This window comes from Lepisosteus platostomus, chromosome 4 (genome assembly GCF_059453375.1).
Source record: "Lepisosteus platostomus isolate fLepPlt1 chromosome 4, fLepPlt1.hap1, whole genome shotgun sequence".
Classification (NCBI taxonomy): Eukaryota; Metazoa; Chordata; class Actinopteri; order Semionotiformes; family Lepisosteidae; genus Lepisosteus; species Lepisosteus platostomus.
In genome coordinates this window covers 42668496-42684324 of record NC_142614.1, presented here as the reverse complement: position 1 = coordinate 42684324, position 15829 = coordinate 42668496, and the positions used below count along the sequence as shown (strand labels likewise).

Here is a 15829-nt window from a genome sequence, read left to right as displayed (position 1 = left end):
TATTACTATGTACAGTATAGCTACATTTTTTGTTATCAAGTTACAAATTGATTAAATTATCTCACTACCATGGTCTGTGATCAGTCATTTATGATAACATGTTATTAAGCATACATTAAATATTGAAAAATACAAAATACAGGGTTTGTAGTACTATTTTTTTTTTGGAGGAGAAACAAGTTTTCTGTAATTATAAATAGGTGTCAGATAAATAGCTACCGCGGAATTATTCATTTTTAATTTACACGTCATTCAATCAGTAAATATACAATTATATTTAAATTATTACCCATTTGTCTTGCTAAATAAACAACTATATAATTATACTAAAATACTCAAATACTTAACATAATGCTAAATATTAATACATAATAATTAAAATGCCCAGACTTTCAGCACACAGAATAAAATAAGGTTTTATTTTTTTTCTTTTGCAGGCACCATATTTGGAAATAAAGAAACAGATGGATAAACATGATCCATTGGCTCACCCCCTTCTACAATGGTATGACATCTGTTGTTTTTTCATAAAATTAGGGAGTATTGAAGACAGGAGTTTCAGGGGAAGGTGAATTCCAAGTGTGAATAGCTATCATTTTGTTTGCCTGTGCTTGTAAACAGACAGACTTTAACTCTGCATAAGGCTATTCAGAAGGCAATCAATAAAATTACCTTAAAATATTGGTACTTGAATTTACAGTTTCAATCAACAGATTCTACAAATTGTTACATAACTTGGTAAAACGTAGCAGCTACAGTAGGTAATACTAATGGTGAGGAACAGAGCATGTCATGAGCTAAGTTCTAGATTTACAACCTGCATCCCTGTGAACTATCAGTACTACAACAGCAGTAAGATTTCTATAAAATTCTTGTTTTGCTGGTAGCATGAAGATGGTGGGTGGGTGGCAGAAGGCAGCATGGCAGATTATAGAAGTATTACAGAAATCATTGGAACTATAGAACAACTATACAACTTACAACTATAGAACCCAAGACTTTGGTGAAGTTGTACAAAACTGTCTTTGTATCTAGAAGCCTGTTTTTAATTGGTCAAATAGTCATATAAAAGGATATACTGTAGATAAGACTTTATCTTGTGTATAGGTCAATATGTCTTGTGTGAGATTGCCTGTAAATCAATGTTGTAAAGTTAGGGCATAAGTGATGTTTTATGTAGTAAGGGATGGTGTTTAACTCTTTAAAAGCAACTGTGGAAATAATATCAAAAGTGTGGATTAAATAAAGTATTGGAAATTGCTGTTATTTTTTTCTCTAACGTCTTTCTGAGCTAAAGCATAAGTGGTCTGGCCCAAGAAAACCTGGACTGGAAACTGCTGCTTACCTTTGAAAATAACTCCTACTAATATCTCCTTGTAATGAATTATGTTGTTTGTTGTCAACTATTTTAATTTCCTTTGAGTCAAGACTATGCATAATTCATTAGTTCACTCTACCCCACAAGACTCAACAGAAAAGGCCCAGAGAAGGACAAGAAGTCTTGATTTCCTGGTCTGAAAGTGAAAGGTTTTAGTGACTTTAACTAAGATTTATCACTGAATAAGCTAAATCATTTTAGTGTTATTAGATTACATTTCCAGTGAATATACAAGATTAATTGCAGTGTTTAATTCAAATTCATTTGTATTTATTTTTCATCCAGCAGAATGCAAGGACATACAAAAAGATTAAGGAAAAGTAAAATAATTGGTAAAATTAGATAATTATTTAGAAAAACACACTTTTTCTTCCTGTTTGGAACAGGTTGACATGTCATTTGATTAGATGACAGACAGTTATTCTTATAAATTATTCTAAAGTGGAAACATTTGAGTTTTTTATTGGAAAAAAAGATTAAGTGCAAGACGAGAACCACTCAGCAAAAAAAGCTTTTTATTGAATTCTGCATTTTCATGTACCTCTTATTTTTCCTGAGGTTAGGCTTGCTGTTACTTTATTGAATATGTTTAAATGAGAAAAGCAAGGGACAAAAATTGGAATCTTCCTATGAACATCCAGTGAACTAATTAATTTTCCTTTTCTCTAGGGTGATATCCAGTAACAGGTCTCACATAGTCAAGCTACCAGTACCCAGAGTAAGTCACCTCTTCATTTGAGTTTCTACCACAAGAATTTTAATCAAAGTTGAACAATTTAGAAAAGCAAAGTAAAACAGATTTCTAAACATATGTTCACTGAAAATCCATTAAAGTTTTCTTCATTCAAAATAAAATTAAGCAAATATCAACATAGAAATGGTTTGTTTATTATATTATAATATATGATTGATATCACTGTATGCTACAATATGTTTAATATTATATGCAGTTGGGCAAAGGAAACTTTGTTGTCCAGGTAAATCTTTTTTTATATATAATATATGAACACAGTGGTGTGACTGCTAATAATAGTTAGCAGTCTATTATTACCCACTATACAGCACCTTAGATGAATAAGTTAGATATTATCATTTGAATTGTATAGATTGTGCAAGTCTGAAGTGGCATTTAACAAGGACACCTTTACTCTTATGAAAATCACTGTCAGATGTTCAATTACCAAGTATTCAAGGAGTAGTCAAGGAAGACATCTATACTACAATGTCTTGTCACCATACTGATGCCTTAGTTTGGAAATTCTTATCCAGAAGGAAGAGTGCCACCAATTGGTGAACCATCGCCATTTATAGCAGCCGGTTTTCCTCTGGGGGTCTCCCATTCAAGTACTAGTCAGGTCCAGCTTTTCTTAGCTTCTGGGATCAAGCTACAAGGTGGAAATGCTAGTAATGTATTGAAATTCTGTCTGTTTTGTCATGCATGAGATTTGCTCATAATTATCTGGAAGGAAATACTTGTGTAGGTGTTTAAAGACCATTAAATCATGTTAATAAGTAATAGCTAGCTCTCCACTTTTGATTTTTAAAATTGAATCCAATTGTATAACCTGAAAAATAATAAAAATTTAGTGGCTTGAGCACAAGCAAAGCTAGTACAATTAAATGTATTTACATAGGAAGCTATGAAACATAAAGGCTACTTCGTTATTACAAATTAGTTATGTTTATTTTGAGCCAATTAGAAAATTTAGTTTATGCATTGAATATATTACAATTTATTCAATAACACCGAAGAAGTATTTTTTTGGAAAGAAAAAAAGAAAGCCCTTTCATCTTGGATATCTTGTTTTATTGAGTTCTACATAATATCCATCAATACAGATGAAAGATTACATAGCTGCAGTGTTTAGCTCTGATTTTGAAACTGAAACATTTTTCTGTAATTTCTTGCCAAGAGCATCATACAGACTAACCTCAATGGTTGTTAACGTAACTCTTTATTAAGAATCAAATTAAAAATTTTGAGAAATCTTTGCAGTGGTGGATCAGACTTTTCTTCTGATAGTTGTATGGTTCAGTGGTGAGAAGGAATTCAAAGAAGAATTTGTTAGACACTGCTCATGTGACGTTAATGGCTAAAATGTTTCCTTTACAAAAACCTGTTAGCTCTTGTTAGTGTGTGAGAACTTCTTACTGAGAAGAAAGTAAAACCTTGTCATTAACAGGCTTCTGTTGTGGATTTAAGCCTGGTTTTTATAACTGGCAAAGAGCCAGGTATGAAAATGAGGTTTTCTCTGGAAACATTTATTATCTGTCAAGACATCTAAAAAAAGGGTTGGTAATCTTTCACTTTATTTAGCAGCTGCAGTTCAGTTATTTTAATCCTTTAACACATATGAACATGTAGCTAAAGTGAACAGTGTAAAAAAGTCTTGTGACAGACTATAGGAAGTTACAAGGAGGTACTCAGGAGTTCTTTTCTAGAACTACAATTTAAGAAAAAAAAACTATAGAAGAGGAAAACTGATATAGTCTAGTTGTGGAGTAGATTGGAACAGTTAGTGCCAAAACCAAAAGTCTATAAACCCAAACTTAACACTATTAAACCTTTGACAATTCTGTGGGTTTTAAAAATAAATGAAGAATGGGTTGTATATTATCTGGAATGTTTTTTTAGTTGGATGGCATTCTGGTTAGAGCTACAGCTTCACAGCTCTGGTGCTGGGTTCAATTCCTGTCTGGGGCACCTTATTGAGTTTTCACTTTAGTGTAGTTTTCCTCTGACTGCTCTTTCCAATTTACTCCTACTTCCAAATACATGCTGGTTAAGTTAGGCTGGTTTGGTGTCTCTAAACTGTATCTATGAACTTGTGGGTATGTGTCCAGCAATAAAGTGTTGGTTCATCCAGGTTGAAGTCTTTCTAAGCAGCTTTCTGATAATGGATGGATTTTCTTACATAATTGTTGGCGTTTTCTTTTCTTTAAACGATAAATAGCAGATTATTATTGAATGTTACTATTCTATAAATACAGGTCACTAATACAATTTATACTCCACAATGTTATGGATGAAGTGAAAAATGTAGAAATAATACACAATTTATTTTATTTTCAGTTTGCTATACCTGTACACTTTGCAAAATTTGAGAACATAATGGCAAAAATCGTATAAGGAAAAAAAACATTTTTAAATATAATTTCCCCGAGGGATTTATTTGGAATAATTTACAGCTTGGAAATCACGCTGTTATATCCATCCAGTCACGGATAATTTGGGTTTCTGTCAAACATATTTTTAATTGCTGTAAGTATGACACTGAAGTCACACGAAGTGTGAGATTCAGTGCACATCTAAAAATAACAAAGCTCTTTGAGAAGTTTTAACATCTCTCTTTTTTTTTTGGTGACAGCAACTGAAGTTCATGCACACCCCTCACCAGTTCCTTTTGCTCAGCAGTCCGCCGGCCAAAGAATCCAATTTCAGAGCTGCCAAAAAACTCTTCGGGAGTACCTTCGCATTTCAGTGGGTTTTCTTACCTTTCTCTTTTGGACCTGTCTCTAAAGAATTGATTCACCATTGTTTCAATTGCATTTTTTGGGGTTTTGCAAAATCAAAATAACTTTGTGTAACTTTTTTATGCATATTTAAATACTTTAAGTTCATTATCATCAGATTTCTCAGAGTTTCTACAAATGTCAACAATATTTAAAAAAAATGAAAAAACAACGAACAAGCACAAAGCTTGCTCTTCACTGATTAACCCACATCTCGGCAATTTGAGATGCCATACAGTATCCTTAAAGAAATGTCTATGGTAATATCATTAGAACAGAAAAGCTTCTTCTGATTCTGCCTGGAGAAGTGCATCTATTTTGCTTGAAGGTCACAGGGTATGCTTGTACGATCAAGCATACCCTGATCTACCTGAAAAGATATACTAATATCTTTATTAAATTAAACTACTAAAAAACATTTTCCAAAAATTGGACTGTACACATTGATGTGTGGTACAGTTGCTTAGAGCCAAGACTTTTTGGAATAAAGCTCTTCTTGTAAGACTTTGCTGCCACCTTTTGTCTAATTATTCAACAAGACTTGTTACTCATACTATGATGATCAGCGTTATAAGCTAAGGATTTGCATGATGCAGAGGAATAGGCAGCTGTAAATGAACACAAGGATATGTACGTCTTGTCAATAATACCTCCAAGCAAGATTTTCATTATAAAGTCTTTCAAATCAGCCTAAAAAAGTAGTTGCATGCAAGTGCAGTTGCATCATGATACATTATGATAACATGATAACTTGTTTGGCCTGCACTATCAACTGACCTTAATCCTATAGACCTCTGGTTATGGGGATGAATAAAGGATCACATGTCCTGGACCAATATGATGTATGGCCTTGATCAACATGCTGTGCTTGCAATTGAAGGAGACATGATTATATGACCACTTTGCAACCTCTTGACATGTCTAAGCTCAATTCAGTATTGTTTTTTCCACTGCTAATTGTACATCCTTAACTCCATATACTTATATGTGCCATGTGATATCCATTACATATCTACTTAAATTGTCTTCTTATTGACTGCAATACTTTCACAACTGACATTCTTTAGAAAAAAAAATTGGATTTGTTTTCTGTTTTTCAGTGGTTCACACATAGAGAACTGGCACTCCATACTGAGGAATGGTTTAGTAGTTGCATCAAACACAAGACTACAGGTAAAATAGTGCTTTCATAAATGCCTGAATATCAGTAACACCCAGTAAAATCATTTTTATTGAAAGTTACAAGCATGTTTAAACATAGAGGCAGAAAAATGAGAAAAGAGATGGACAGTGCATGCAGAAACTGTGTAGCATGATGTTATCACAAAAGTGAGAATGATACTGTTTTTAGGTTTTTCATCTTGATTATGTTCTTTTTTCCCCATAGTAAGACTACAGCTTAATGTTATTATCAGATGGATAATTGTCTGCTACCTCAGATTACCAGTATTGTCATCATTTCCGTTTTTGGAATAAATTGATCAAGGTCTCTACTTCTAGATTTTCCTTGTACAGTATGTGCATCCCTTTATCTTTGGAATGTTTTTACTGAGTATAGAACAAGACTAGAAACCGTACAAGTAATATTTTTTAATTGACCAGTAGATACAGTAACTGATTTAACAGTTGATATCGGTGCACAGTGTCTTCTTTATTAAGTGTTATATTATATATGTAAATTCACAATGATAAGCCAGAAATTAACTGGATTTGCAACAGTTGTAAATGTATTTATAGCAAAACAAACTAACAGCTGTACATGGTCTGTATTAATACTAAGCTATAAAATACATTTTTAACAATTTCTTTAAGTTTGGATGGGCAGGAAATAAATGAAAAAACTTGAGTTATGATTAAAGTGTTAAAAAACTCATCACTGTTGTAACCGACTGCCTTTTCAGTTCAGATTTGTCCTTTCCAACATACATAATTTACAACTGCCCATATTCACTAAATGAATGCACACTGTCCTCATTTCTAATTTAATCCAGCAAATGATGCAGAGAAAAAATGTAATTATTGGAACAAGGCAAATCTTTGCAGGCAACATTTAAATTTTAAAGGTTTAATGTACATTATAGATATGCCACTGCTTATCAAGAATTGGATGCAAGGAGGTTTGGGGTATCTATTCATAGGAGAATAAATCTATTTTTTAGAGAACAATGAGAAGCAATTATTCTAAGAGAATTTAAATTTAGGAAAGTGTTGATAATGGATGCTATAATCCTTTTGAAAACAAAAGTGTAACTAGGGCACACTATAAAGAATGCAGGTAAGATAATTTGAATAAAACTCCAAATTTTACAAACTCCTTTGTGGAGTTTATTTTGTAGCTAGTAATACATCAATGCTTTGTCATTCACTTTAAAAAAATCATTTAAATGTATTTCTATTTTTCATGTTGGGTATTATACAACACTAGCTGTGTGCAAACTAAACATGCCAAAAAATGCTGACAAAACACTCATCATAAGTTAATTGTTTTGTTCAAAGTATTAATTTAACTTTCAGGACTTATCAAGAAATACTTATCATACTGTAGGCATAGTCAAGTAGAACTTTTATCATAAACCAGCAGCAAATCTCTAAAGAGTGCAGGTAATTGAGTATAGATGAAGAAGAAGTAAAAATTAAAATTCCAGTAATATATCAATCTCACAAACTAATCAAGTTATTTAAAGTCCTAAAACAAACATCAGACACTGAATACTCTCAGATGAACACCTGCATGTCTCCTTGATTCACACAATTACTTTTATAGTGTCTTTATCGATTGTAGTTAACTTTCAAGAGATACCTGGACAAATCAAAATTCCACTTCAACTGAAATAAAAAATAGTTTAATTGCTGAGTTAAGACTTATATTTATGAAGTTAAAATGTAACAATATCTAAGAGACTTTTGCTTTTATTACTGAAAAAGACAACAGAAAGTATGTTTTCGGAGAATGAAGTAATCAATCAAGAGACTGTTCTAATGTTCCATTATGATTGTGTAGCTCCATGGAGCCATCTATGGAAGTGGAATCTATCTCAGCCCATTGTCAAGCATTTCCTTCGGTTACTCAGGTTGGTATGATGAAGCTTGTCCTTTGACAAATCTCGGAATACAGGAACATAATTCTGTATTGACTGTTAAGTTACTGGTATAATACAAGTTCAGCAAGTTTAACAGTTTAATCTGTCAAGACCAAACTGTTAGTTTTTGAATGAAAAACATTGGGATACATAAATAACGTGTTTAGTGACAGTCCAAAACTACTTCACAAAAGAAAGATTTAAGTCACACACTGGAGTGTGTGGTAAAAATGAATCAATATTAATGGCCATCAAATAAGAAATTAAATTATGGAGAAGCTGTGGATCTTGACAGAACACGATTAAGTGTGGTTAATTTTGATATTTAATGTGTGTTTAATTTTTATTAGCTTTGATTTTGAAAATGCTCCTTATGAACTTGTAGGGATGAACAAAAAGCAGCAGAAAGTGACTTCTAAGGATGACGCTGCATCAAACAGTAAGGCCAATGTGAATGGACAGGTGAGATACTGTATACATATTTATATGTAACAGTTCATTGGGAGAAGACTGCAGAAATTCAAGCCCCATTCACTTTTTTATTTATACATACATTTTTAAGATGTATCTAAATTTGATGACTGATGATTTGAGGCATCAGCTTTAGTCATTCTGGGTGTGTTCACAGTATTGATGTCAGTAGTTTGCTGAAAATAGGCACCTGATCTATTAGAGTGTTGTGAAGATGAGCAGATGGATGCAAGTCTTTTATGTCCCAGCCAGACTGTGTAGATACTTTTCAAAGGGGATGTAAGTTTTTCTTTTCCTTAAAGATGCAGTACTTACTACTGTATCTTCATGTATAAATACAGTATCTTTCTAAAAAAATATGTTTTTAGTATAGTATTTGGTATTAGCACTGTGTCTCGTACATTTGGCATACTGTCTTCTGGAGCATGTTGTGTGGAACTTCAATCCATTTTGCCCGCTTTGTGTTTCCAGGAATGGACACTAGCAGTAGAGCCTGAGCCCAAATAAACTGATTATTTTTATACCGTCTTTCAGTGTGTAATGAAAGCTCTATCACTCTAAGCAAGATTCTCAAATTGTAAATTCGTTTGCAATTAATTTTGCAGCTCCATGTTTACCAGTGCTTCTATAGATATTTAACCATTGCTTAATGAGATCAGCTCTCATTTTAACTGATCTTCTTGTTCTATTCATTTAAATGTATTGGAATATGTACTTATTTTCTGCTATTTTGTTGCACAGTCACAGAAAAAGGGACAGCATCCACAGTTTTTGCAAAGCCGTAATTTGAAGTGCATAGCCTTATGTGAAGGTATGTTCGTGTTTCAGTCTTGATTTTACATGTAGTTTCTAATTAGATTTTATTAATTTAAAGGAAAAAAGTATTGAATAAATGAATTATGTTTTTTTTTGCAGTTATTACTTCTCCTGATCTGCACAAGCATGGCGATATCTGGGTAGTTCCAAACACAGATCATGTCTGTACCAGATTTTTCTTTGTGTAAGTAATGTGTTACTGAGATTTATTCATCTTCCTCACAACAGATAAAACCAAAGTAGGTTGATTTACTTGCAGGGTGAACCCAAGCAATGCTTGCAGTATTCTTTAATCATTTTTTAATCATTTTATTTTTTAATCATGCCTGTTATTCACACTAATCTACAGCGGTGCACATTAGAAAAAAATGCTCAGTTCACTGAATTAAAAAAAAACATAATTTAAAATAGATATCAAACAATAACACAGATATTGTGGAAAAAAAAACTCCAAGCAATCATCATCACACAAATTTTGCATTGGATATAAAGTCCTTCAGTTCAGTGTCATATGCACAAGTGCAATTAAATGTGTATTTGCATGTATTTGTATTTGCTCCAATACAAAGACGTTAAGGAAACACCAGAAACAAAAAAAGGTTAAATAACATACATCTTAGAAAAAAAACATCAGTGTGAGCCAGTGGTAGGTTTAGAGTTCAGTAATCAAGCTCAGTCTCAAAAGTCATGTCAAAGTTGATACATTGACATGACAAGCCCCTGTAAAAAGCTCAGCCACTCCTCATCTGCAACCTTAAAAAAGGTTGGCTGATTTCAGATGTCTCCTATTGATGATATTGGTGAGTTTGTCCCACAGATGTTCATTTAGACTCTGATCGGGATAAAAGCTTGGCAATGTTAAGACCATTGTTTTCTTGAAGTCATGCCTTTATAATCCTACTACTGTAGTAACAGGTTGTTTCTGATGGAAAATGGAACAATTCTAGATTCTGTTTTCAATAACAGGAAAACTGTTGGTTCAAGGACTTCATCACTGTATCTCAAATAAGACTTCACACTTCACCAAAATGTTCTTGTATTAAAGCAGATTCCTTCCCACGTTTTTCTCCACTCTACTAGTTGGCTTGAATAACACAGCAGTTACCAGAATGCTTACATAGCATCTTCACAAACAAGAGAAGGCCATTTGGCCTATCTAGTTATTCTGATTGCTTTAAATATTTCATCTGGTGGTTATGTGATAGAAGCCAGGGTTCAGACATCAACATGGCTGGATAGCTTGTTCCACTTACAGAACCCACAACGTTAGAAAGTGCTTCTTATTCTAAGTTTAGTCTACGTAAGTACATTTGTAGTTTCCACTTGTGTGCTTCGGTTTTGATCTTCAAAGTTGATCCTACAGTACATTGGGTTGACTTGAAGGATCACACAATGGAAAAAACAGTATTTGTGGATAAGTAAAACACTCCCGCTGCCACTATCTCAGATGTGGATGATGGATTATATGCTATTCTAGCTAATATTTCCTTCTGGAAATTCTCGTGCTGTAGCCACTGCTGTCTGAAACTATTACATACTGTACAGTTGATGGATCAAATAGATACATGTGACACTCCAGGGACAATGTGGTGACCCTCTGTTTTCTGTGTGTCCCTCACAGAACTGGTTTTATGGTTTCTCTATACAAGTCTGCTAATTGTTGAGGTAGAACATCTCATTCTCCAGACAGCTTTTCTAGGTAGGCTGCATTCTGGGGATCCGCTATCCAATTCATGCAGTACATGAATTTAAAAAAATGTCATCACTTGAAGGGATACAGTACATTTCATATACTGCTTCCTGTTAGGCTACTGTTATTTTGGAGTAAAAGGGAAAAGTTTTTAAAATCTTCCTCTTTTTAATTTTTAAAACAGTGCTATCCTTGAAGCTATGCACTTTTTAAAGTTATTTTAACACAATAATGTTAGGTTCACATTTAAAAAGTCACAGCTAAGTACACATATTACAGCCCTTTCGAAAAGCTGTCTTACCATACAGCAGCCCACACACACTCAGTTTTATGATTCTCCCTTATAAATAAATATACTTTTCTAAATTTTCTTTTGCTTATTTCCATCTGACATATACTGTAACAGTCACTATTAATTATGAATCAACACTAAAATATTTACTATAAACAAAAGGTGAAGATCCATTGACTGATATGGATGAAGTCTGGGTAAAGTTACCAAAGCTTATCTGGATTATGATACCAAGACTGGACCTGAGGGGTTGATGACTCAGTAGGGAGAATAACTAAAATGTGAACAAAAACCTGTTTGTTTCTATTATTTTTTAAAATAATTTGTTTTTATTTTTTCTATTATTTTTTTATCATACACACTTTTACAATATTTTTATTTAAGCTATTTTCACAGCTGTCAACAAGTAATAGGTTTATTCCATGCTGAAAAAAAGAAGAAAGAGAACACAACATTTCGGCCGTGGGGCTCCACGGCCGAAACGTTGTGTTCTCTTTCTTCTTTTTTTCAGCATGGAATAAACCTATTACTTGTTCCTTTGCAGCCTATGCATGCTGATGCAGCTACCCACCTGAACTGCTGTCAACAAGTGTTACATTTATTCATAGCATTAATTTAAATATGAACTGGCCATTAGAAAATGTGAAATTAAGACTCTGGGACTGAGAAATGTTCATAAATTACCAATAGTTGTGTTCAAAAATATAAATTGATAAATGTAGCTTCAATAAATCACCTTGGATAAAGCATCTGTTTATGAAAATAATAATAAAAGTGAATTAATACCCTAAAGTTAGGGGATGTATTCTTTTGAAGTAAAAACACCTTTACTTGTCTTTCAGATATGAAGATGGGCAAGTTGGTGATTCAAGCATCAACACGCAGGACCTCAGTATCCATAGGGAGATACTTCGAGTCATAGGCAATCAAACTGCAACGGGATAGAGAATCATGATGAATTTGCTGCCTGAAAAACACTTTCTTCAGTTTCAAAGCTGGATTTTGATCTGAAAAAGTGAATCAATCTAATTTGTAACACATGAAACACTCTTATCAAACATTTGTATGTTTGAAATCTAAAATAAGAGCTACACTGTTTATACCCCTAGTACTTTAACAATGTCATTTATGTGAATGTGACTTAAGAAGATAGTACGATTTTGAATAAAAAGTTTATAAACTATAGAAACTAAGAAATTCGTAGCCATTCAGGAATTTACAGTTTGAGTAACAATCTACTTACTATTTTTAGCAAAAATTGAAATTGGTAATACACTTTCTTTCACCATTTTGAAACTTCTAGTTGTTTGGCCTGTTTGGGAAATGTTCCCTTCTTCCTGTGAAATAAAATTCCAAATAACAGACCTTCCTGTTTTATTCATGAGAGAGTTTTTTTAATTGCAATCCACTTGTCATCAATTTGAAGGCATTAATATGCACTTTAATTGAATTTTGTGTGTAACATAATAAATGTTAAATGAAATGCTGTGTAAATGCTTTTATCCCCCACATGTTGCTTTTTAATAATGAAAGATCCTTAATTTGGCATTTTACTCTTAACAGTATATAACGTTTGTGGATCCTTTGAATCAAAGAATGTAAAATCCAACCAAAATGCTGAGTGACAACAGAAAATGCTGATGAGATACTAGAAGGGTTTTTGTCACAAAGTGGTATGGAAGTTAAGTGTATTCACCGTTCACCTTTGGGATCTGGCTCTGGTGTTGTAAGATAATGCTGGTGATGTAAATGTTTTTGGTACACATGATCTGAGGTCTCACCCTACCTCTTTACGGTGATAGTTGATTTCCTTCACATGTGCGTAAAGAAATAAGACCAAGAATTAATGGTTGCTGCTTTGTATTCCAGGAGCAGCTGGTGTACAGCAACTGGTCAGCGAATCAGTTCTTTCTTTGCTGCTTGATACTTAACTTTTGTCAGATTTTTCCCTTTTCAAATGGGAAACAACAAGGAAGAATGCACACTGTTGAAGAGCTCTCTGAACTTATTATGATTTGAATTCTCTAGTAGTGTACAGTACATTTTCAGTTATCTCTTAAAGGTTGGCACCCAAGTACTGTTGTTAGTAATACAGTTAATATTGGATGACGTTTCCATTTTTAAATAGTAAATACATATAGAATTGTCCTCTTAGATTTTTGGCATTTGTCTGTTTGTGCTGTTCTATGAAATATTAGTTCATGAATGCGTCCATGCCCAATCCAGAAAGAACGTTTTTGTTTGCCATTTGTGAAGTGGAATAATATGCCTAGTTGACACTACAAATACAAAGCCACTTCTTTAAGAAAAGATAGTTACCACAGTCTCATTAATGGGGAAGATATCAACTTATGTTTCTTAGAACAGGCATCTTTGAAAAGTGTACAAATTTACAATTATTTTACTTGCTGTTTTATTGGTGTCTCCTATGGATGTCCATATTTCAACATAACTTTACGGGTCTCACTTGTATTGGGAAATTCACATTTTGACTATGAGTTTTTGGCACAGGCTTTCCTTTTATTTGAAAACATTACTTATTTCATGGTCACTGACTGAATTTAAATACATCTGATATCTGTAATTGTTCCCATTTTTCATGTTAATGTTATTTTAAACAGACTTCAGAACTCTGTCTACAGAACCAGTTTTTGTAAGAGATGTTAAAGGTTTTTTTTAGATTAAGCAATTAAGCAATAAACTTAAAAGTATATTCAAAATTAATATATTTGGGGGAGATAAAAGTAATATATGTATATTTGCTTGTTACCCAAGTTTGTCAAGTTTACTTTGTCCCCAGCATTAAAAATGACAAAAATGACAAAAATGATAGTACAGAATTTTCTGCACTGATTTAAAAATCTCCAAATCTTTAAGTCTCAGAATACTTGGACTTCAGACACTTTGGAATTCTTTTTAATTAATAGTTACATTGAATTAATCTTAGATTCAGAGTTTATTCAGAAAGCCTTCTTTGTTTGAGTATACAAACTAAGGCTGTTTAAACTAAAATACAACTGTAAATTAGAAAACTTAAAACAGTAATGTGCAAGGAGGAATATTCTTATATCCTGTTGCTATTTTGTTTTCATGTTTGTGACATTGATGTATCGGTTACAGGCATTTTTCTGTATTATTTCTGGAAATAAAATGTGTAGCTTTACTTGAAAACATTTTATGTTCATTCCCTAACACATAAATGTTTATTAATGATATGTAAATCAGGAGGAGTAAATTCAAGAGTTTGAAATTGTACTGGGTTCATCAATTAGTGTTTAATATGTTAACTGCTTTCTCCAATTTTGCCATGACTGTTATGTTTTATTACTACTATACAATGTTTTTAATAATTACATATTTAAAAAAATCAAATTATGTTCAAAAGAAAGTAACAACATTGCAGTTTAATTAACACTGAAAGGTCAGTTTTTGCTTCTATTTATTATAAATATTTTGATGCAAATTACATATTCCGGTCACATTGGACTTTATCATCCAATTTCACCTGGCACGTCTTGCTGTGGACTTTGTTTAGTTTGTTATATTCTAAAAAGCATTATTTGTTTAATCACCAAACACTATAGAGATATAGCATACTAGTTACATTTTCTTGTAGGAAATAAATTCTTAGTGGGTTTTCCTCAATGTGTGAAGTTTTCATCATACTACAGATTCCTTGACTTTACAAGCTAGTGCACTTGACAACACCTGATCATATTTTAATGCATACGATTTGAAAATAAAAACATTTTGTAATTTAGTCCTGTCAAACTGCAAAGGTTTTATTTGATAATATGGACACGTTAAACTATTTTAATGTACATACAGATTCTCTTTATTCTGGCTTCTGTTAAATGGAAAATGGAATAAAAAATGTTAACAGCTAATCTGTACCTGAAATGTATTGACTTAGTACTTAAAGGAAATAAGGCAAAGCTTGAATGAGAGGGAGTTATCAGTGATTTTTTTGTGCACTCATCTGGACCCCGTTTCTTTTATGTGCCCTTTTCCATCTTCTTTCAGTGTGGTCTTATAATATCTTCTTTATGTATCAGATCTCTTTATATAAGAAAAATCTGCACTAAAAAGTATTACATCTACCAGTGACACCAAAACTACAGACTAATATATATTGATTACCATCATGAAAGTATCACATTAACATTATCATAAGCAAATTGGAACAATATTGCTTTTATTCAGTTTTCATGGAGTTATGATGAATGGTTTTGACTTTATTTTCTTTTGTATTTTCTGCACAATATATAGAAAATATTCTGCTACTTAGCCTTTCGTGCCTTAGAAACAGAGTAATGGCAAATATGACAGTACTGTATATAATGTAAATACTGCCACAAAAAAATACGGAGGCCAAATATTTTCTGTATTGTTTTTACAGCTTTTTTCTTTTGCAAACGAATCAGCTTTTCTGGCTTTTTACTAGTGATGGAAATAGTAGCTTATGTATGTTTACTTTCAATAAACTCAATTTGTTTAAAAACATTTGTGATGACTCAAAAAATTATTCATAATATGTAATTCCTCCTGCTCTTTGTTCAGTGTTGAATTCAAATGTATTTTTTTATCCA

General features: G+C 32.6%; 1 protein-coding gene across 1 annotated transcript in view; it reads left to right on the top strand.

Annotated features, from left to right (window-relative positions):
• The window catches only part of parp8 (poly (ADP-ribose) polymerase family, member 8), a 102853-nt gene extending 90249 nt beyond the window's left edge, over nt 1–12604 (top strand). Inside the window, exons 18-26 of the mRNA XM_088629524.1 lie at nt 438–505; nt 2048–2096; nt 4747–4859; nt 5992–6064; nt 7893–7962; nt 8357–8433; nt 9184–9253; nt 9358–9442; nt 12083–12604. Coding sequence (XP_088485650.1) covers nt 438–505; nt 2048–2096; nt 4747–4859; nt 5992–6064; nt 7893–7962; nt 8357–8433; nt 9184–9253; nt 9358–9442; nt 12083–12185 — 708 coding nt within the window. The 3' untranslated portion in view covers nt 12186–12604. The remainder of the gene's footprint in view (nt 1–437; nt 506–2047; nt 2097–4746; nt 4860–5991; nt 6065–7892; nt 7963–8356; nt 8434–9183; nt 9254–9357; nt 9443–12082) is intronic.
• The last annotated feature ends 3225 nt before the right edge of the window (nt 12605–15829 follow it).